Raw genomic sequence first — 23,273 nt, 5'->3', positions numbered from 1 at the left:
ATGTGGCCATGGCTTGAGCAATACGAGTATGGCTTCAGGGTGATACTGTTAACCTACTGTTTAATCATAACATCTGGCTATAGAATGGGAAACCCCATCAAAACGGCAGTGGATCGCTTGTATTCAATGGTGATTGGTGGAATCATATCGGTGTTGGTCAATGTCGTTGTTTTTCCCATATGGGCTGGAGAATTGCTTCATAAAGAGCTCGTCAGCAACTTCGATTCTGTTGCAGATTCACTTGAGGGTAGGAATCTTCATCACTATATTAATTCAGCTACCATGCTCTGTTCTATTTACTCATTGACTTTGCTTCTAAACCAAATTAAATTTATCTTCTCTGTATAAAATCTCAGAGTGTGTCAAGAAATATTTAGAAGACGATGGGTGTGAGCATTCTAGATTCAGTACAACTGTGATGGATGAGTTTCCAGACGAACCAGCTTATACCAGATGCCAGAACATCTTAAACTCAGGGCCAAAGCTAGAGAATCTGGTATTATATTTATTCATGTTACATAAATTCATAGTACTAAATGTTTTCGAATTAAGCAGAGTGATGTTCATGGTTTTGTATGATGATGACGTGATTTGGAAGGCTAATTCAGCAAAATGGGAGCCACCTCATGGAAGATTCCGACACTTGTTTTATCCATGGTCGGAATATGAGAATGTGGGGGCAGCTTTAAGATATTGTGCTTATGAAGTAATGGCATTGCATAGTATTCTACACTCACAAATTCAGGTACGTACCCTTCTGATAAAAACTTCAGTTCTTCACTTATTCCTATCAATAAGGAATATTTGCCGTGTCATTAGTTCCAGAATCTTTCATATTAGCTATCAAATTGCCGACTAGCTAGCTATTGCTATTAAAGGATCCATATTGTCAGAATCACATGTAACGGTCCAAGAGATTTGGCAGGAAAAGTCGACATATTCTGGATAATTTCAATACTTTCAAAATAATATAACTAAAACTGCAAAAATGATTGGTTTTGAATTAGAATAATTAATCATAACCGCCAAACAACCAATATATAATTTTAAAATGAATAACTTCAATTACACAACACTCTTCTTTGAAGTTCTTCTTCAGATTCCATGACTCGATGTGAGAATTTCAAATTTTTTATCTGGAAGGGGCATAACATCACCTACCCAGTATTCACTCTTAGGAACTTTAAAACTTTTGGCTGCTTAATATATTTGGCTTTTTTTTCCAGAAAGAGAATTAATAAAGCCGGCCTTGAATTTTTTGGGAGACCCATTTGAGTTTGATCTTGGGGCTTTGTTTGCTTACTGCCTCCTTAACTTCAAATTCAAACAGCTAAAATTGTAAAACATCATAAAGATGAGCTGACTCTTCCTGAACAATAAAATAAGCATGCCTACCTGCTTGTTTCCAATTAACTCGAACAATCTCACTTTTCATTTCAACGGTCATCAACTCTCACCAGACGGACCAAAAATAGGGGACAGGCTGTAATAAAGCCTATCTTACACTGAGGTATCCGACCATGAATCTGATTGATCACGAACAACAAACACTTGACAAAGCAATAGAATTACATTTGTACGTGAGATGAATGTGTTTTAGTTTTTTCCGGGGTTTCAGGCGCCACACAATCTGCGGATAACATTCGGGTCAGAAATCCAGGAGGTATCAGATCAAGCTGCGGGGCTAGTGAGGGAGCTTGGAAGAGACATTAACAACATGAAGTGGAATGTTAAAAGCTCTCTGATCAAGATGCTTCATAGCTCCACCGAGAGGCTCCAACTTTCCACAGAACTCCACGCCTATATACTCACATCCACTTCGGAATCGAAGCCTCTTACAGTTTCGAAACCCTCTCATGCCCTATCAATGTCGTCGGCGTCGTCGTCCACCAACATCAGCACCGTCGCATCAGACCAAACGGCGGAACTTGAACCTGAGAAGAACTCAAATACGCAGGCCCAGAATATTGGTGGTGGTGGTGGAGTTTCGCTGCCGGCACAACAAACAGAGTCTTACCATGAGATGATGAGGAGGCAATTCAGGAGAATATATTCGTGGCCATCGATAGAGGTGGATGCCTTCGACGGAGATTACGGGACAACCTCGGACTTGTTGCCCAGAATGAGAGCCTTGGAGAGTACTGCGGCCTTGTCGCTCACCAGCTTCACTTCCACGCTGGTTGAGTTTGTGGCTAGGCTTGACCACTTGATTCAGGCAGTGGACAAGCTTTCCAAGATGGCCAAGTTCAAGCATGAGCCCTTGTGATCATCTCATGGGAACACCAAAATGAGATTGTTATTTTATCCTGAATCATGTCCAGCTTTCAGAACTTCAACCGCTGGGTTGAAAATTAACCTTTTGTTGTTATTAATTAATCTTTAGTAATTGTTTATATCGCTATAAATATTTTAAAGCTTATTTCTTGCAAAATCAAGAGTATTTTAAAGGTGATATTTAAGTTCCATGAAGTATTTTGATACTTAAAAAGCGAGTTTCAACAACATTAGATGCCAAATCATGAGAAAAATCACTTTGCATCCTTTGAATGAGAGGATTTATGCAGTTAAACTTACGTGATTAATGGACTTATTTCTTATCAAATGTGGATATTAAAATTAAAGAAAATTAAGACGACGCCTAATCAGATTGTCTTGGGTTGTTTGGATAACCTCAAACCATCGTTTCGAGAATCTTATGAAGAATAGCCTTTTGGAAGAATAATTTTGGAAGAATAGATTTTGAGAATAGAATTTGAAAAAAAAGTGATTTGATAAGTGAGAATATTTAGATAATTGTTATCAGAATCTTTTTTTTTATATACCAATTACTAAAAGGACATAAGCTAATATGATAATTAGATAAATGATAGAGTTTAATTTATACTGGTTGAAATCACTAAATTTGTAAATAATAAATTATATATGAAAAAATATAATTAATATTATCCCGGTCCTTAGTATAAGAGGTAATTGAGTATTCCATTTGATTTTGAATATAAGATATCAATATATCTTGTCCTCATACATTTATCTATTTTTTTCAAAGTAGTCCTCATGTTATTTGCAGATGTTAAATGTTACATCAAATAATAATCATAATGCACATTGTTAATAGGTGTTTTAAAGAATACAACACACATTTATTATAAATAAATATTTAACTAATTTTCTTAATATTACAAATTGTTTTCTAACTCTTACATTAAGAATTAAAGGTAGTAATTGATATGTGTAATATATTTATATCCCAAACCATGGTTTTATACCTTCAAAGCAAAAAAAATTCACTTTTATGAAAACCATGGTTTCACCCCCAAAACCATGGTTTCCCAAATGAAAAAGTGATTTTGGAAAAAATTATGGTGTTTGGTTACTTTTTTGCAAACCATGGTTTCAAATTGAAAAGTGATTTGAAAACCGTCTCTTTATATACTGTAGCCTCATAGGATCTATAACAGCAACAGCAGCGTTGCCGAAAGTGAACCACAGGGTGTGTTTGGATGAAACCAAACCGTGGTTTGAAAAGTGATTCTGGAGAATAGATTCTGGAAAAAATAGATTCGTGAAGAATAGATTTTGTAAAAAGTGATTCTGAGAAGTGAGAGTGTTTGGATAGTTGTTATCAGAAGCACTTTTTATATAACAAATTACTAAAAAAAAGATATAAGTTAATATGATTTTACAGAAAAAATAGATTTTATGATATTTTAATTTGAAGGAATAAAATTGTTAATAATATGTTTTTTACCAACATAATTAATAATACATAAGATAATATAATTAATAAATATTAATATGTATATTATTTATAAAATATAAGATTAACTATATTTATAAAAAAATATGTTTATAAAAAAAATACCAAGATACATATCATATAGGCCCCCTCACACCTCCTTTTTTTTCCTTTCCTTTTTTTCTCCAAAGCAAAAAAATTTTGCTTTTTTTCCAAAACCATGGTTTGACCCAAAACCATGGTTTTGGTTTTTGGAGGGGGTGTTTGGGTAGATTATTCCCCAAACCATAGTTTGGGGTGTCACCCAAACACACCCACAATCTATTCCGTTGAGCCCTGTCAAGCAGTTACTACGCAAACAATGAACTTAAAATAAAATTAACTAACATCATCAACAAAATGGGTTTAGGAAAGGATTTTATTGCATGTAGAATACATAGCACACCGACAGAACATACAGGTAGGACCAGAATTCACAGCCTGCTGAACGTTTTAATCAAATATTATATTTACAGAGGATGAGCAAACGAACGGCAAATACCAAATTAAAGTACAACAAATATCCTATTTTGACAACTGTCCCCGCCATAAGAATGGCAAGCAACTCTGGATCCTTCAGCAGGAAGGATGATAGAATCACTAACAATCATCAACTTACACGCTATGAAATTTGCCCACTTCCGAGACCAATATCACAGCAGCAGCAATAACAAGCCTTCAGATCCAACTTTGTGGCAACACGTAAGCTTTATGTGGCTCAGATAAATCACAAACCAAACCTCTTCTGCTAGTTGACCCAGGGCCAGAACCCCCTGCCAGCATTGCCATAAGACTTCCACCATCACCCTACCTTCAGAAAAGCTACGGACATTGGCATGTGGCTACCTTCCCCAGCTGAGACACGAGCACTCACAGCAGCAGTTTCCATTTTCTTCCCATCCATATCCAGGTCTTCCACAATGACTACCTGCTTTTGTTCATCTGGTTTACTAACATGAGGATCCTGAACAGATCCCAATGACACACCACCATGAACCCTCTTATCCTGCACTAGCCCATTATGAAGTGCACAGAGACCAGTTTTGCCCCTTGCAAATGAGTTACAAGGGCCACCAGGTTGGTTGCCATATTCTGACCCAGGATGGCCCCAAGAGCATCTCTTCCCCCCACCATGTGCCTTACAAAAATCAGTGCTGCCCTGTGCACTCTTTCCACACCCTTCAAACTTGCATCTCTTGCCTCCTCCATGTCTAACACAATAATCAGTCCGTCCTCTAGCACTCTTGGTGCACTCAGGCACAGCACATCTCTTTCCACCCCCATGTGCCACACAGAAGTTGGTGCCTCCATGCACACTTTTAGTACAAATCCCACCACCTTGGAATGCACATCGCTTTCCTCCACCGTGACCCTTGCAAAAGGGGGTGCTCCCTTCAGCACCCTTGGTGCACCCTGGTGCAGTACACCGTTTCCCCCCACCATGTGCTTTGCAGAACATTGTGCTGCCCTGGGCCCCCTTTGTGCATCCAGAAGCTTGGCACCGACGCCCTCCACCATGAGAAATGCAAAGACCTGACAGTCCTTCTGCACTCTTGGTGCAATTTTCTCTCTGACATCTTTTGCCACCACCATGCCGAATACACAGTCCTGATTTTCCTCTGGCAGCTCGAGCACAACCCTCATGACTGCATCTCCGACCACCACCATGAGCAATACAGAAATCAGTACGCCCTTCTGCACTTTTAGTGCAACCAAGGAATTCACATCTCCTGCCACCCCCATGGGCCTTGCAATACACAGTCCGACCCTCAGCTCCTTTGTGGCAACCAGGTTTCTGACACCTCCTACCCCCCACCATGGGATATACAACGTCCGAAGCAACCCCTGGCTCCTTTTCCACATCCCTCAACTTGACATGTCTTAGAACTACTGCTTCGATGATGCAGCTGTTGCTGCTGTGTTACCCCGGAAGCACAGGTGACTGAACTTTTTGGTGTATTTGATGGGAGGTCCAAAACAAGGGATTATGGTTGAAATTCTCCGAAGCATGGGTTGAAGGAAGCTAGTGCCTGTATTAAAGGAAGTTTTTGATGATGGCAAAGCAGTACCTTCCTTCCAACTGCAAGACGATCCCTCATCTGCATTTTGTGCCCCACTTAATGCTAATGGAATCTCCATACTCAATGGAAGAGGTGAGGGACTTGGATGAACACTTGTATGTCAGACTCGGAGGCCCAGTGGAAAGGCTCAACTCCAAATCAACCTTGGGCTGCAATTGCAAGGTCTTCAAATTTGTAGCAGCAGGTTTTTTCTGACTCTGTACCTTTTCAGAACCAAGATGAAGAGTAAAGTCCAGTTCAATATCCATAGAGGATTCCTCATCAATTTCTTTAGCTGAAGACATGGCAGTGCAAGCGGTAGCTGAACTTCCCTTGCTGTCTGAGGAACTTGTTGAACGCCCAAGCCCAAGAGACAAAGAAGAGCCAATTCTCTGGCCCCTGCATCTATCCACTAAATCCCACTTCCTTTTTGTTCCCTTAGAGGACATATAGGGAACTGAAGAACAAGGGGAATCAAGTCGTAGGATGGTATCTGTGCCATAGTCCACTCCAAATCCATCAACTTGCATAGAGTTGCCCAAAATGTTGAATGCATTAACAGAATGATTAGCAGTGAATCCCAAGTTCTGGAACCTCCTGTCCATAAATCAATAGCAATACTAATACCTAAGTCTAACCAATTTAAACAGAAAAGCCTGCCTGAGTTCCGGGTGAATAACAATATAAATATATACTTCTCTCTACAAAGTTAGGGTTAGATGAGTCTACATGAGTATGATTCACCCCCACTGACAAATCCTGAAGTATCGCGCCGATCCATCTAATGGAAGTTTAAGCAATGGTTGAGCTTATGAGCTGTTGCAAGAGCAGGTTGCCACCTGATCTAATTCCTTCAAAAGTTCAGCTTGGATGTCAATCATCCTGTTAGAAAGAGAGAGCATTAGTGACTAGCACAGCTGAACGAGCTAATGCGGTATGAAAAAGAAATAATCTAATCGTCACAGAAATATTTTTTTTTCCACATCTAAATATTTTTTCCCTTTTTCCACATCTAAATACGAGTCACAGAAATTGCATATGACAGAAGAGAAGACAAACCAAAGTGATATGACGGTTAACACAACCTAAGGGTGTTTTGGATGAAACCACTGACCGTGGTTTGGAAAGTGATTCTGGAGAATAGATTCTGGAAAAAATAGATTCTGTGAAGAATAGATTTTTGTAAAAAAGTGATTCTGAGAAGTGAGAGTGTTTGGATAGTTGGTTATCAGAAGCACTTTTTATATATACAAGTACTAAAAAAAAGACATAAGTTAATATGATAATTACAGAAAAAATAGATTTTTATGATATATTTTAATTTGAAGAAATAAAATTGTTAATAATATGTTTTTACCAACATAATTAATAATACATAAGATAATATAATTAATTAATAATTAAGTCTATATAATTTATAAATATAAGATTAAATATATTATAAAAAATATGTTTAAAAAAAATACCAAGATACATATCATATAGGCCCACAATACTCTCCCTTTTTTCTCCAAAAGCAAAAAATTTTGCTTTTTTCAAAACCATGGTTTTGGAGTCAAAACCATGGTTTTGACCCAAAACCATGGTTTTGGTTTTTGGAGAGGCTGTTTGGGTAGCATTTTCCCCAAACCATGGTTTGGGTCCCAAACCCTGGTTTGGGGTGCTATCCAAACAGAGCCTAAACATGGCTAGAATGGTATGAAAAAAAACATAATCTAATCGTCCAAGAAAGAAGGGAAGATGCATAACTGAGGAGGTGTTTCCACCCAGACAAATAAAACCTGAGAGGCCCAAGAACTTGTTCAAAGAATGTAGAATCTTAACCCAGGAAAAAAAGAAAAAAGAATAGAACATAGATGAAAAGCAAATGATTAGCAGTCCCAAGAGCAGAATATGAGGAATTTACCCGAAATTGTACATTGAAAAGGTAAGTAATGAAAAAGCTTGGAATCGCAAAGGAAATCAATTCATCGGAGCTAATGCGACGGTGGTTTGTAACCCAGAGTTGCCGGACAAATAAAAAGACTGTTCCCTTTCACCATTCTGTTCGAGGAACTAATCAAAATTTTCACTTTTCACCCAGCACCAAAGGGCTGCGTTATTGAATTGAAAAGAAATTATACTCTCGTAGCCATCAACCAAAGTTCACACTCCCTCCAATTCACACAATTAGAGCACCAAGAAAGAAAATGATAACGTAAAGGACCCAAAAACCATAGCTTAATTGATAATTGATATAGCTTTGGATTTTGAGCACAGAAGAACTCCCACAATAGGCAATAGGATTGGCATAACTCACTGCAGATCAGATTGAAAACCCCAAAAAAAAAGGCAGGATTTTAAGATTTAACATCTCCGATCTTCAGAAGAGTTACCTAGTTCATCGATATGATTTGATTGGGAATTATCTGCCCGTGCAAATAGAGTAGAGGAAGGGGCTTAGCGTTCTGAGAGGCGGCAAGGACAAGAGGAGTGCTAGGGATGAGAAATGCAAGCGAGACCAACAAGGAACGGTGAGGTGGAGTGATGGCAATAATAAGGGATGAGAATGGCGAGTTAAGAGACACGGCGCATGCTACCATCCAGACGTGGCTGTCTTTCAAAGATGGAGAAAGCAGTAACTAGGGTTTCGTTTCTATTTTCGTTTATTGTTCTTATTTTTATTATTATTCCGAATATATTCATACAGTAACTGATTATGCTACTGAACGTCCTTCATTCTTGTTCACACGTTTTATAATGGATTAAAGATTATTTTTGTTTTGAAAGCATTGGTCAAACAACTGTGAATATTCAAAAAAAAATTATTTAATGTGCTAAAAATATTAAAAATAAATAATATTATGCTTTTAAAAAATTAATATTAGCCGTTAAAATTTTTAACAGAAAATGTAGTATTGCTTATTTTTGTAACATTTTTAGAGTGACATTTATTGCAAAAAAATTCTAAATATTCATAGTTCTTTATAAATTCTTTCAGGACAAAAACAATATTTAATCTTTTTAGGGTTAATTAATTCACAAATCCTTATAGTTTCAACCAATTTTGAATTATGTTTTTATAGTTTTTTTCTTTTTTATTAGGTCCTTATACTTTTACCTGTTTTTAATTAGGTTATTGCATTTATTTTTCTTTTTTTTAAGTCCTTATAATTTCACTAAATTTTTAATCAAATCCATGTATTTTTAATTTTTATTTATTAATAAAATACTATTATGAAAATTTATATTGGTTATGTGAGTGAGAAATAGCCTCTTGATCTTATAAATGATTAACTTATTAATAAAATACTATTATGAAAATTTATATTGGGATCAGCCCAGGCGGCGTGAAGGGTAGAATAGGAAAAAAAACTAATAGTTTAAATCTTCTTCGTAGAAAAAAATATTATAAATATAATATCCTCATTTCTTAAATGGAATAAAAATGGCTCTTTCGCTTTGATTTTTCTTCATCCGACCAGAGGACAGGTTTAGAAATGGATTTGCAAATTTTCTATGGGCTCCATTGACTCAAGCAAATAAATGATGTGACTTGAATATAATCTAGAGAGAATTCCAATTAAATCCAGCCGAAATACTTAAATTCAGATTCAGGTCTGCATTTTTAGTAAATTTCTAATCAGGCCATGAGACCTAATTAGGGATTTCTAAATGTTATTAAATAACTAGAATGCCCTTCTTAAATTAAAAATAAAATTTGATTAATATACCTCTCCCAAGTAATTCCTCATCTCTTATGATTTTTTTTTAGACCAAAAAACATATAAGTAATTTTACAATGTTTGAAATTTGTATATATAACTTACACTATTAAAAATATTTTAATAAAACATGTTAAATTACAAATATAAGTAAAGTTTAAATAAATTTTTTTAATTTTCAGTTTTTATAATTTATGTTAGTTTTATTTATTTAAATAATGTTGGATCCAACTGAAAATGTAAATGATTACGATTTAATATTAAATTTTTATTATAATTAAAATATTTTAAAATTTTAAAATAAATATTTACGACCTGAAAAAATATTTATTTAAAGATTACTTCTATTATAATTTGAAATGTTTTATGAAAATATTTTGAAGATTTTAGTTATATTACAAAATTTCAAACACTAAAAAATTATTTATATTTTTTTGTTAAATATTAATAATAAGAGATGATGTACCACTTTAGAGGGATAAATAATTAATTTTCATTTTTAACTAAAGAGGGGCATTATAGTTATTTAACAATATTCAGCAATTCCTAATTAGGTCTTATGTCCTGATTAAGAATTTGTTAAAAGTGCAGGCCTCAATTTAAATTTAAGTATTTCAACAGGATTTAGTTAGGATTTTCCCTATAATCTATGTGATTGTCAAAACAGCGGATAAAAATTTAATGCTTGAAATTAAACTAAACATTCCTGAAAAAATAAATTTTAAGTAGATTTATAATTTCTATCTCCTGTTCATAAATATAAATAATTTATCTTTTTTTTTAACTTCATTTTTCAAGTTTCATGCGATACTTTAAGACTTACATATATACTATTGCATTTAAAAATTTATAATGCGATGAATAGAACATATTTTAAAACAAAGACGTTTAAAAAATATTTTTATATAAATTAAAATAAAATTAATTTTATATATTTATTTCGTAGACTATAAAATAATTTTAAAATAATAGTTTGATTTTTGTTCAAAACTTTTTTTTTATATAATTAGAGACAAACAAATATTAGTTAAATTAAAAGTAACAATGAGACAAGAGCAGGTTAACGCTCAATAATTGTGAGAGACTTTGATGGGATGCGGGGAAAACAAAAAACGTGAAGTGGGGAGAGCAAAGGAAGAGGAAAATAAATAACATTTTAAATAAAAATAGAGAGAGAGAGAGAGAGTACGTTGGGGGGGGGGGGGATGACGTGTGATTCGCGTGAAGTTGAAGGAGGGGCACTGAAGGGTCGGGGTGGCGTGGCGAAACAACATCGCTAAACACCGAACAGATTCATATCGCGTCCCTCTCTCTCCCTTCGCCCTTTCACGTCAACTCTTGATGCCCTCCTTCTTCCAAATTTCTCCTTTTCATCTGGACTTAATATTTTAAATTGTTTTGAATATCTTAAGGAGAATAATATATATTACTCTTCCGGTTTTTAATATAAAACTCATTTAACTAATTTGATTAGATTAAATAAGTTAGTTAATTATAAAAAATGTGACATGTTTTTCTAAAATACCATAATTATCTTTCTTACTGCCCCGTCTTTTTCTTCTACTTGATTATGATTGAGGGAGTATCCATAGGAATAATTTAGAAAAAATTAATAAATATAATAAATAGGTCTTATAAACCAACTCAATAATTGACTCTTATATTAAAGACCGGAAGAATAATATTTATAATTTTTAAGGAGAATAATATATAATTTTTTTGAATGCTGGTGATGCTGAAGATGTTAATTTAACTTAGATTGCATGCAAAATGTATCAATTATCAAATGATTGGTTCATAAATTTGAACTTTTATATTGGAAACAAATAATGATACTCCCTCCGTTCTTTATTATAAGAGACAAATAACAGAAGTACGTTGATTAAAAAAACAGTTAAAATTAGTTAATAACAATTAATGCGTAAAAAGTATAATTTTTTTTCAAAAATGCCCTCATTAATAAGGAGAGAGAGTATGAGAGAGAAAAATTAAATTATTAAAAGAAAGAGAAGTGGGAAGGGGAGAGAGTGTGAGTTGGAGATAATAAATATGGGTAAAATAGTAAATCAATACAAAAAAATAGAGATAACTTGTAAGTGTCTCTTATATATAGAAATATGCTATAGGTATCAAATGTCTCTTATAATAAGAAACGAAGGAAGTAATGATGAAAGAAATAAGAAAGGATAATATAGGCCCGAGAAAAAGAATGGTGCTCCCTATCCGCCCTTATCGACTGTCAACTGGCGTGAATCCAACCGTAGGTTAAAGGAAGAGATGAAAGGAACGGATCAGATTGAATTTCAATTCCCGAGATGGTTTTGGTTTGGAAACCGTCGGATGGGATCGGGGGAAGATGGTACCGTGAGGATCCACCCTGTCTGTGACAGTGACGCCACGTGATCCAACAAAAGCCGTCCGGGATTTCTTTTCCTCCTTTTTCTTGGGCTGGGAAACAAAAGTCAACAGAGATATAGAAATGGAAGGATCGCGAAAGAAGGGAAGGAATATGCCAACAAAGATTCGGTAGATTGGGGAGGCACGTGCCATGTTGGGAATTTGGAGCGGGAAGCAAGAGTACGGTTAACACGTGACACCAAGTCAGCGTTCAGTGATTCCATTTTAATTTTAATTATATTTAATAAGTATTCCTTTGGTCTCCTTATTTACCCAGCATTTCCGTCATGTTCCATGCTATTAGTAAGTAACAAAATCCTAAACTTTGTTAAATATCATTTGATTCGAGTTATTTGTAACATATTTTTCATGTACCAAAATATTTTTTAAAATTTATTAAAACTACACTCTAAAAATTTAATAATATGACATACTACTTCCAATCCTTAATATAAGATTTTGTCTGACTTTTATTTTGGTTCTAAATATAAGAACTCAATCTACTTTGTCTCTCATGTTTATATATTTTTTCCTAAAGTAATCCTTCTAACAATAGCAGTTCTAGCCAATACACTTGATTAGTAAGGATATTTTAGAAAAGATAACACATATTTGTTACAAATAATTAACTTAACTTCTTTTCTTAATCTCCTGAAATTAGTCAACTAACTCTTATAGTTAGGACCGGAGGTAGTAAATTGGATAAATAAAACTTTTGCCGCATCTTATAAATATAAATACTTCTCTAATTCTATTTATAAGTTATTTTCAATATGTTTCACATAAACTAATAAAAACCTTAAACTTCATTAACTGTTATTTAAAATTCAACAACTTTTCAACTTTATCCATATTCAATATACATTATACATTTATAGCTCATGTAAACAAGTCAACACAATAATAAATGAAGGGTAAAATTATACATTCATATAAAAAATTTCTCTCAATATCCTATAAATAAGATCAAAAAAATTTTTTCTCTGCCTTATAAATAAGATACTCCTCTGATATTTAATATAAGATCTATTTAACTAATTTGATTATATTAAAAAATTTAGATAAGTTAGTTAATTATAAGAAATATGACATATTTTTCTCAAGACACTATAATCATCTTCCTCAATATCCTCTCCCCATCTTTTACTTGATTATGGTTGAGAGAGTATCCATAAAGACAATTTAAAAAAAATTGATAAATAAAAAAATAATTCTTATATTTAAAATTAAAATTAACGTGATAATTATATTTTATATGACCGGTAGGATAGAAGTATGTGGAATGAGGGGCCAATGAAAAAGGCCTCCCGCTGCTGATGTGATTGCGAAGCATATGCCCCCTGGTTGGTCCCTCCAAATCTTGCGCGGTGCTGCCCTCTCTTTTATACTCTCATAAATTTATAATTACTATAATACCCACATGTTTTGCCTATTTGCTCTCTCATATTCAATATTCCCTCCTGCACTCGCACTGCTGCCTCCGTCCCTATATATGCTTTAATTTTACTCCAATCCCCTTCACTCCTGCCTTGATATTTTGCTCGGTTTCCGTTTCCAACCCTTTCTTCTCACCCCCTTCCTAATCTTAAAACAGTTTCTGTGACCATCGCAGATCAGCATCTGGTATTTATCATTATGATGAGATTTAGCAATTTACGCTACCCTAAATATACTCCCTCCGTTCTTTATTATAAGAGACGAATAATTAAATTACGTTGATAAAAAAAACAGTTAAAATTAGTTAAGAACAATTAATATGTAAAAAGTATAATTTTTTTCCCAAAAATGCCCTTACTATTAAGGAGAGAGAGTATGAGAGAGAACAATGGTAAATTTTTAAAAGAAAGAGAAATGGGAAGGAGAGAAAGTGTGAGTTGGAAACAATAAATATGGGTAAAATAGGAAATCAACACAAAAAAGTAGAGACAGCTTTTAAGTGTCTCTTATATATAGGAACATGCCATAAGCATCAAATGTCTCTTATAATAAGGAACAGAGGGAGTATAGTTTTAAGAGAATAGAGTTAAAATTGTTAACTGAAAATCTTTAATTAAAAGTTTTTTTGGAAAACTAATAATTAATACAGCATTTTTATTCCAGGGCAGGTACATATTAAAATAATTTTTAAAAATAAAAAACATTTAATTTAATTTAGACAATCTAGATTTCCTCCCCATCTTGAAACTACTTTCCTCTGTTTGTCCGGAATCTGGATCTCAAAACAAGGGGCTTGCCCCCGCCCTTTTTTTAATTAAAAGCCTGTTTGAGATAGCATTCACAATTATTTATATTTATATAAATTAAAATAAAACTCTTTTGACATATTTATCTTATATTCTATAAACTATAATTAAAAAATTATTTACAAATTGTTTCAAATCGGTCCTAAATTTCAGTTAGCTTTTGTGTAGCACGTGACATAAAATTAAGTTGTAATTGAGAGAGAAAAATTTTTTAACTGAGAATAAAATTTAAAAATTTTGCCAATTTAATACATCTTTTGATATGTAAGAATAAGTTATAAATATTTTATACTCCCTCCGTTCCTTATTATAAGAGACATTTGATGCTTATGGCATGTTCCTATATATAAGAGACACTTACAAGTTGTCTCTACTTTTTTGTGTTGATTTACTATTTTACCCATATTTATTATCTCCAACTCACACTCTCTCTTCCTCCCACTTCTCTTTCTTTTAATAAATTAATTGTTATCTCTCATGCTCTCTCCTTATTAATGAGGGTATTTTTAGAAAAAAAATTATACTTTTTACACATTAATTGTTCTCAACTAATTTTAACTGTTTTTTTGATCAACGTACTTCGGTTATTTGTCTCTTATAATAAGAAACGGAGGGAGTATTAAAGACAGAAATATACAATTGACTGGGAGGAAAACAAGTACCCTGAAAATAAATCACATAAAAGGAGGGGCAAGCAAATAAAATGAATAATCTGTCTGAGAATCAAACTCTCAGAGACTACAGTGAAGAAGTGGAGGATACTTCCATCAAGACGGCATTAATATTTTAAAACGGATTAATAATATTCAGTGGTCAAAAGATCAGATACTCTTATTAAAAAGAATGAAATTTGATTATTGAGATCGTCACAGCATTTAATTTACAAATATCTAACCAATGATCCAGGCCTCCAAAAATAAAAACGGTGTGAATAAGATTTATAACGAAAACACAACATTCGTAAATTAGGAACAGTTGACCACAGATTTCATTGTCAAAATAAGAGCACGCAAATTTCCGTTCTCTTATGGCATTGGCTGTGCACAGACACACAAATGAAAGAGAGACAGCCAGACAGGTTAGAAAGTGGAGGGGAAAAGGGTGATGCTGGGGGAAACTGATGACGTGTCCACCGGCACATTCATACCTTTTGATTTTCTCACTACTCCTTGTTTCTTACCGGTGGGCGAGGCACCGCCACGTCTCTTGCTTCTCCCCTCACCCACATGCACCTGCTCACCCTTTTATTCTAATCTTCATTTCGAATCTCCATGCGCCCCTCAATTTGACAACGCACTCCTCTGCTGCTATTTAATTATTTATAAAAGAGAGAAAAAATATTTTTATGATCTTACTTATATTTTTTATATGGATATACAATTTTACCTGTTATTTATTTTTTTTTTAACTTTGTTTATATGAAATACTCCTCTGATCCTATTTATAAGGTACTTCTAATATATTTGACACAGATCAAGAAAAACCTTAAAATGCATTAACTCTCCGTTAAAATATAACAACTTTCTAACTTTACCCCTATTTAATATATTCATCTCTCAAAAAAGATAACTATTTATACTATAATAAATGAAGGACAAAATAGTATATTCACGCTAAAAATTTAATGAAATGACTTATAAATAAAACAAAAAAAATTCTCTCTCTGTTTTATAAATAAGACCAAAAGAGTATAATATATATTAAATAGGAATAAAGTTAAAAAGTTGTTAAATTTTAAATCATAGTTAATAAAATTTAAAGTTTTTCTTGATCTGTACGAAACATATTGAAAGTGATTTGTAAATAGAACTAAAATAGTATTTACAAAAAAAAATAACGGTTCCAATAAAGTACATATTTTTAAAAAATAATTAATACTATGAAATTAATCACTAAAATTCAAATCAGTTTTAATTCTTTAAATTTGAAACAAATGGTTTTAATTCTTAAAATTTGACTTCATTTTAACTTTATTTGAGTTCACCTGAAGATTTTTAATACTTGGAATAGTGTTTTTGTCTCTAAAATAACGACCCAAATCAAAATTAAATTAAATTTTAAAAATCAAAATTATTGATTTCAAATTTTAAAAATTAAAATTAAAATAAGGTTAAATTTCAAAAGTAAAATGCGATCGAATCCTAGGGACCTGAGAAAAACTCGTCAAAGTGACTATTGACTACTGAACAAAATCCTCCGTGGTAGTGCCGCGGGCCTCTGTCAAGAAAGAGAATCACACCAAGACATCTAAGTGTCCTGCATCTTTTCATTTCGTTGCACATATTTCAACCTTTTCTCTTTCCTTCTCTCTCACAACGTAAGATGCAACAAATTATTTTATTTGCTGAGGAGTATATGAATTTATATGAAAAACATCGCCTTTTTGAAACCAAATCTACCTAACACACGGCTCCAATGTCAAACGTTTGATAAAAATGAAAGCCATACTGTGTGTCTTGTCTGCTTGAATTTCGTTGTTCTTACAAAATTGAACCCAAAACAAAAAACAAAAACAAACGAATAACTCCACAGGCTGCTGCTTTCTTCCCGTCTTGGTGTGGCTTGGTAGCGAAGTTGGGATCGTCACCGAAGCAACTTCAGGTGGGGCTTTACCTCTAATTCACTATTTCAAATAAGGTTACTGCAGCGAAGACAAGAAAGAGAGCGCCTCCGATGTACGCGATAACCTTCAAAATGGAACAAGAGCCTTCTTAGCTTCTCGCTGCATGAATGAGGTATATTCCCAAGAAAACAAAATCATATCATAATAAGAACAAAAGTAGTCCTATGCTTCGCCCATAGTGCTATATATCTACAGAATATAAACCAGGGTAAAAGGACGTCGAAGCATTCTTATGCTTATGTAAGGTACTTTGAGCCATCCCCGCCGGGGAAGCTTCTATTTGGTCGTGTCTTATCAGGTTGAAGGAACATGTTCCTTCCAATAATGGCGCCTCCAAATGAACGTCTACCATGTTGCTTTTGTTCATAGCGGCCATATTTGATTTTATGCGCATTTTTATTGGCTGAAAATTAACCACTGAAAAGAGTCCCGCAAGCTGGATTCCATACGCTGCACTAACTCAATAAAGCAATTATAGAAAATATCTCAAGTTTTATTGTTTATCCTAATAAGTAGATGCACGCTCTTTTGCCTGAGAAATGGTATTATTATTTAATTATCTCGATCATATTGACTTGGGAGGCTCCCGATTTATGTGATATGGTCTACTTGTCCGATTGAGGGAACTCTGAAGTGTGAAACTAACATGACAGAGGGAGAACACAGCGGCCTTATCAGGGGCCGGGGCACAAGCCAAAAGGTCAAAAGTTACCTTCTCTGATAAAAATGTCCCAAGTAAAGAGCCCCCCAGCACTGCTAGCTGCATTTAAAAGAAACCGTCAGCCAAAAGCAATCCATAATCATCGTGGAAATACGACGAGAAAGGAGGAACGACTTGTTGAAGAGATAGAAATTACATAATCTTACTATGTGCTTAATTGGAGGGAAAGTGAGAAGGTGCCAATTGGCGATGTATCTAGACTTATATCATGGATAATACATTGTTATTTTCCACCCACCTATTTTGACTTGGACTGCGCATGCCTGTTTCTTGATATTCAAGGTCTTCTTAGAAAGACATGCTTAAAACCTATGTTTAACGCATCCGTCACGGATAAATATAAGAGACTTCAAGATGCTTTGGAATAAATTTTCAAAACCCATTATATATTATTACGTGTTTATTTGAAAGGCACTGAGAGCATAGTACTTTCGATATATCATTTAGATGCAGACCTAAGCAAAAGTATGTTTGCAAGATGTTTAACTCATTTCCAATATTTTAGGCGAAGAATTTGGACATCGGGTGTTTTAATATTTTTCAGGAAACTTTCCCCATGAAATATATTGATTTATATGATCTTTGTAAACAATACATCCTTGTTTCTTTTAAGCATGACATATGTTCATATCCAGACGATGCATCTATCACTAAAAATCGCTATCCAAGGTCTAGTTAAGTTTGAAGCAGAGAATTACCAAGGTTGCTACACCATGACCAGCCAGTGCTCCCCCAATGACTCCGAGGGGTGAGGAAGCCGCTGCAAGGGCTGCATAGGGGGAAGAGAAAGTGAGAATCTGTAAACTCTTTTTGAACCATGCATATACATGAGTGACAACTCAGCTTTATAGTCTAATAGGTTTCACATATTTATGCATTTTATATATTTACTAATTACTGGTTTGTTTATTTAGATGCAACATATTTGTTTTTCATGTGGGTAAGATTTTAAATAATGATTTATTTCTAACCCCTTTCAAATGCATTTTAGCAGAGATAAGTGTTATCTTTAGCCTGACGGATATCAAAAGACACTACACCTTTTTAGCCCAAGTCTTACCAAGTTTCTGTGTAGTTTTTATGAGCCAATTTCACTTACTAGAGGAAAAATGTAAGGACTTCTCATTATAAACTCATATATGACAGCATGTTTTATCGGCCAGCAATTCTAGCTTTGCCACTCACCGATTGTAGAAAAAAATGATTTGTCACCCCATTCAGCAACAAAAACTAGGAGGAAAGTGCTGACTGCTGTACTAGCAGCAGCTAGTATGCCAGCACCATTTCCTGAAAATTCTGAAACTGCTAACTCTGCCTGGACAGAAAGGAATAATTATATACCGTTCAAATACTCCTATCAAAACTGGATGTTAAATAACATTGCAAAGTGCAAAACCATTTCAAAGCCAGAGATAAATCTAATGCTAATATTACCTCCTTCTGTTCATCTTCTGATTGACCATCACTAGATGAGGCATCAAGCAAGGTAGAGACCCCAAAATACACCTGAGGTCAATTGAATGCAGCATAAATTTGAGAGGTGGCTTTAGGTAAGAACAGTAAATAGCAGCAAATAGAAGATGGTATTTACCAAAAGGCCAACAGCAGCAATGTCATCAACAGGTAAATCCGTCTCACCAAACCTGTGAAAGTACAGATAGAACAAGGCATGTGCAAGTCACTCTAAAACTCTGGCCAAAGATAGTTTTCAATAAAGATATCAGTCTGATTAAGTTCTCAGGTCATAAGGTTCTAAACTCTACAAACAAAAAGGAAAAGGCAGGAAATGCCCAAAAACAAATCCTGATATCCAAAATTACAATTATATCATTCATTAATAGCTTGATAAAATAAATAAAAATTTCTCATTTGCATGGTGCAGACTTGGTCTTTTCTCAAGTTCAAATGTCCTACAATTTCCATCATATTCTATCCTGTTATAGAGCTTGAAAATATGGCATCATCAGAAGGATTTCAACTTTTACACTCTATTCATCTCTACATGCCATGTTATAGAGCTTTAGCCCAAAATAATCTTGAAAATAAACAAAGTACCTGAATGGCAATATTTCATCAACATAATGAAAAGTTCGTCCAAGAACAACAGATACAATAGTCATCGCCCTGAGAATGACAGATAGATATTAGTAATCTAAAGAATGACGTATAATGGAAGAATCTATGCTTATATATATATATATATATATATATATATATATAGAAAATTATCAATAAAATATAGCGGCCAGATCTGTTTTTAAACTTAGCAACTATATGCTAGTAACATGTAGCCAATGTAACTCAGACCATTAACTTATAGACACGTTACATGCTTAAGGACAACAGTACAGGGGAAATGTGTTCTCCAGAAGACAAGAAAGCAATTTACTACTGATTCTTCTCACTAATTTGGCTCCAGGGAGGATTTTATTCTCCCACTTTGACTATACCAGACTGGCAATATTTTCACAGTAGTTACTTTAATCAGCTTCTCACTCAAAGTGAGTAATTATGAGGAACTCCACTTTAGTGAGGTATAAGCCATAAGGAACATCTAAGTCACTGAAACAGAAAAGCATACGCGAGTGCACCGAATGTCCCAACGAAAGTGACCACAGCCGAATTCCTAGCTGCCAAGAGTGCCTGCACAAGGCATCATTTATCCAAATTATACTACATATCATTGTCGAACCCAAGCATAAATATTCTATTTTGCATGAAAACACAAACAAAAAAAAAGGCGTGAAGCTACTTTGTGCCCTTAGTTGCATTGCATTAAGATTAAGAATTTGTTTATGCGGACATATTTCTATTGAAATAATATTATGAAAATTAATAGACGGGTTACCATGCTTTAGTAATGCTAAACTTTTACTTTTCCGTTATTCCTATTTTGAATGGGGATTAGCAAGCCATGGATTGTTGTACACTTACTGCAATGAAGAAGGTCTTGTCTCCTAGTTCTGAGAAAAAAATTAGGAGGAAAGCCTGTAATAAAATATGCAGGAAGTGTTAATCAGTCCTTGAGATGCAGTCATTAAAATCCAAGAGACCAAAATTAAATTTAAGAAAACATCACTAGGTCCATCATAATCTGTTTTGAATAACTATTGAATCTTAAAGTAGGGCAAGCCGAAACAAGTTCCATTGTCCCTTCTAAATGTATTGCTTAGCTTAAAGTACCTAAAAAAGTCTGAACATAAAAGTGACAGGGAGATTTTACTAACTGAAGCAAAACCTGTGCTTATGTCACCCAAATCCCCTAATATGGGAACTGAATTGAACCCACTAGCCAAATCTGAAGCAGCAGCTGGATAAGTGTCTTGAAATGTGAGCAACCCAAACAAAAGCATAAACTTCAGGAGTCCACTGGATGCATTATTAGAAAAAACATCTGTGTCTACGTGACATTCCTTGTTGGAGTTCTCGACAACCAATTTATTTGAACTACGGCAGTAGCTCGTTGCTTCACCATTCTTGTAAACATGACTCAATTTCTGTGTCAAGATACACATGAATTAAGCACATTACATCTACAATGACAATAGACGCTAATAGGAACATAAATCAGTGCAACAAACCTCTCTGACAGAAAACTGCAAGGTGCAGACCAGAAAAAGTGAAAACGATTATAAGCGTTTAAAATTATTTTTTCAGGCCAGTTGCGACAAAAGGTTGGAGAAACTAAGGATCATACATGTTGGCAGACATGCGTGAAAAGCAATTTTCACTATTTTGACAAACCAAATGTATAGCCTTTGGAATACATCCAATCAATAACTTGGCTTTCAGCCCAAAACTAAAGTCCATCGACCATATCGGACTGCGATGCAGTTAAGAAAGACATGCCTCTTTCCTCTTTCCTACCCACTAAATTCTATCTTCCCACTAGAGAGATGAGATTGAAAGGAACCCTGGTGCAGAGAATTACCCCGGGTTCCCTCAATTTTTGAAAATCTTGTTGTAGATCGCAGCAAGACCTCTGCCTGAAGGTATTTGCACACCGTTGGGAATACCTGAGGGATCAACTTTCACATTGTGAGTTTGCGCACACACATTGAATGATATAAAAAGAAGATAGTCGCAGTTTTGTTTGAATTCCCAAAATTCAGGCAGAACCCATTGGATATCCGACAAAACAGAGGAGAAGTGCTTGTCTGATAAGCAACGAAGAATTTCATGTGGCATTAATTAATATCTTTAGTAAGAACATTGAATTACAGTATTTACCTGGAGGAATTGGAACTCGGGAATTCCAAAGCAAGCTTTGAAGTATGCTTCTTGGAAGAGAGAAGAAAAGAGGTGAATGGCTTGGGAAAGCTGGGAAATGATGGAAGTGAATGTGGCCTCAAAATGCTCTCTGAGAGAGTAAGGCCACGCATTCTTATCGGACTGTGCTCAGGCGAAGGCTACTGCTGCACCAGAAATGAATGCCTTGGTTGGTTTTTGTCTTGGGATAAGCTTAACAGAAAACTATAGAATGGCGCCACCAATGAAAGCTCACACACAGGTTATCTGTTTTTTTTTTCTTTTACTTTTTTTTTTTGGGGGAAAAATTGTTTAGTGGTTATCCGTTGGCCAGCGGTTAGTTTTATTGCCAATTCGCAACCCTTATTGGGTTGCGTGGGGAAAAAGAGTAGCCCATTAAAATGTCACGTGCCGATATTTTATTTGTTTCTTGGGCTTGGTCTTGGGCTTGGGCTTAGTAATTCCATGGGGCATGGGGCTAAGGTTTAATGAATGAGCCTTCCATCTTCTTTGAGCATGGCCCAGAAGTATTTTTATTTTTCCCAATAATTAACAAATAACAATTTGAATTGAGTTTTATTTATGCATTCGAGATGTTTGAATTTTATTAATGAAAAGGAAATTTATATTGAGATTCAACCTCTAAATTGGTCTAACAATGCTTAATTTGATTTTGTATCAAAAATAAAAAAAGATAATTGAATTAAATCATAAATTTAAAACCGAATTCTTAAAGATATTGGCATGAATAACAGGGTCTCTGATTTTTTAACAATTAGCTGACGATAAAAAATATTTAAAAATATAAAAATACAATAAATCAAATATTTCTTCGCCAGCTACAATAAATTAAATATCGGGTCAGATGTAGAAGAACGTCTTGAAACCAATGGAAATCACTCGCTCCTGGGAAGAATGAAGATTGAGGAAGCAGGAATAATCAGTCACCAACATTCGTACAAGTGGACATGGACGCGAAGTCTGAAATAAACTTCACCCTCAAAAGCATCGGTGACCAAAGTGGCAGTGCCTCTGGCCATGAAGAAGTCGCCGGTGCCACCAACGACGGAGATATCTCTGGTACTGTTCATCAAAGGGTCGGCGCCGGCGAAGTTGATGCTTCCCCTGAGATGACTTGAGTTGAACACGAAAGAGAAGCCAAGCCAGGCCGTGAATATCTCCTTCTTATCGTAAAAGTAGAAACCCTGAGCTCTCCCCGCTGGGGTTGAGTACAAGTTATTGTCCAGCGTAATAGGATCGTCGAACACAACCAAGTCTCCGAAATGGTTCTTCCCTGATAACTTGATCTTGTTGCCCCATGCAGGAGAACCCACAATGGCTGAAGTTGCGTTCTTCTCGTTCCTTCCATTGTAGAGTATGTCGTGAAAGTAAAACAACAACTTGTTGCATGGCTTTCTGTCGGCTCCAAGTCGCTTCCCGTCACAGGCAATCAGAATGAGTAACAAGACCGAAACTGGAAATTTTAGCTTTTGATTCGCCAT

The 23,273-nt window shown here is 34.7% G+C and overlaps 4 protein-coding genes across 4 annotated transcripts; 1 reads left to right on the top strand and 3 right to left on the bottom strand.

Annotated features, from left to right (window-relative positions):
* LOC114731732 (putative aluminum-activated malate transporter 3) lies at nt 1-2,266 on the top strand. The gene is made up of 4 exons (XM_028918975.1): nt 1-247; nt 357-496; nt 599-745; nt 1,619-2,266. Exons 1-4 carry the CDS (start codon nt 1-3, stop codon nt 2,264-2,266), a joined length of 1,182 nt encoding a protein of 393 aa, XP_028774808.1.
* A 1,863-nt stretch (nt 2,267-4,129) lies between these two features.
* Nucleotides 4,130-8,446, bottom strand: LOC114731697 (uncharacterized). The gene is given in 5 exon segments (XM_028918928.1): nt 4,130-5,588; nt 5,590-5,755; nt 5,757-5,906; nt 5,908-6,717; nt 8,211-8,446. Coding segments are annotated over 4 exon segments (1,860 nt in total). The 5' UTR covers nt 6,441-6,717; nt 8,211-8,446; the 3' UTR covers nt 4,130-4,577.
* Nucleotides 8,447-16,497: 8,051 nt separating this feature from the next.
* On the bottom strand, nt 16,498-21,979 carry LOC114731700 (protein PAM71, chloroplastic). The gene is made up of 12 exons (XM_028918930.1): nt 21,754-21,979; nt 21,455-21,539; nt 20,751-21,020; nt 20,458-20,511; nt 20,105-20,166; nt 19,579-19,647; nt 19,115-19,166; nt 18,958-19,029; nt 18,709-18,838; nt 18,222-18,292; nt 17,515-17,562; nt 16,498-16,866 (listed from the first exon to the last, which is right to left on the bottom strand). Exons 1-12 carry the CDS (start codon nt 21,903-21,905, stop codon nt 16,795-16,797), a joined length of 1,137 nt encoding a protein of 378 aa, XP_028774763.1. The 5' UTR covers nt 21,906-21,979; the 3' UTR covers nt 16,498-16,794.
* Nucleotides 21,980-22,715: 736 nt separating this feature from the next.
* On the bottom strand, nt 22,716-23,273 carry LOC114731731 (disease resistance response protein 206-like). The gene has a single exon (XM_028918974.1). It carries the CDS (start codon nt 23,271-23,273, stop codon nt 22,716-22,718), a length of 558 nt encoding a protein of 185 aa, XP_028774807.1.

The sequence above is a fragment of the Neltuma alba genome, unplaced genomic scaffold, assembly GCF_004799145.2.
Source record: "Neltuma alba isolate B1F8T4 unplaced genomic scaffold, ASM479914v2 tig00012843_pilon, whole genome shotgun sequence".
In the NCBI taxonomy this organism is placed as follows: Eukaryota; Viridiplantae; Streptophyta; class Magnoliopsida; order Fabales; family Fabaceae; genus Neltuma; species Neltuma alba.
This window is presented reverse-complemented; position numbering and strand designations above follow the sequence as displayed.

Excerpts from the sequence above, each read along its gene's own strand:
- LOC114731700 (XM_028918930.1), bottom strand. The coding sequence starts at position 21,905 with ATGCGTGGCCTTACTCTCTCAGAGAGCATTTTGAGGCCACATTCACTT. Across the intron at positions 20,512-20,750 it reads TAAGCACAGGTTTTGCTTCA|GCTTTCCTCCTAATTTTTTT; the intron begins GTTAGTAAAATC and ends ATTTTATTACAG. Across the intron at positions 19,167-19,578 it reads GATGAAATATTGCCATTCAG|GTTTGGTGAGACGGATTTAC; the intron begins GTACTTTGTTTA and ends GTACTTTCACAG.
- LOC114731732 (XM_028918975.1), top strand. The coding sequence starts at position 1 with ATGTGGCCATGGCTTGAGCAATACGAGTATGGCTTCAGGGTGATACTG. Across the intron at positions 248-356 it reads TGTTGCAGATTCACTTGAGG|AGTGTGTCAAGAAATATTTA; the intron begins GTAGGAATCTTC and ends ATAAAATCTCAG. Across the intron at positions 746-1,618 it reads TTCTACACTCACAAATTCAG|GCGCCACACAATCTGCGGAT; the intron begins GTACGTACCCTT and ends CCGGGGTTTCAG.
- LOC114731731 (XM_028918974.1), bottom strand. The coding sequence starts at position 23,273 with ATGGCGAATCAAAAGCTAAAATTTCCAGTTTCGGTCTTGTTACTCATT.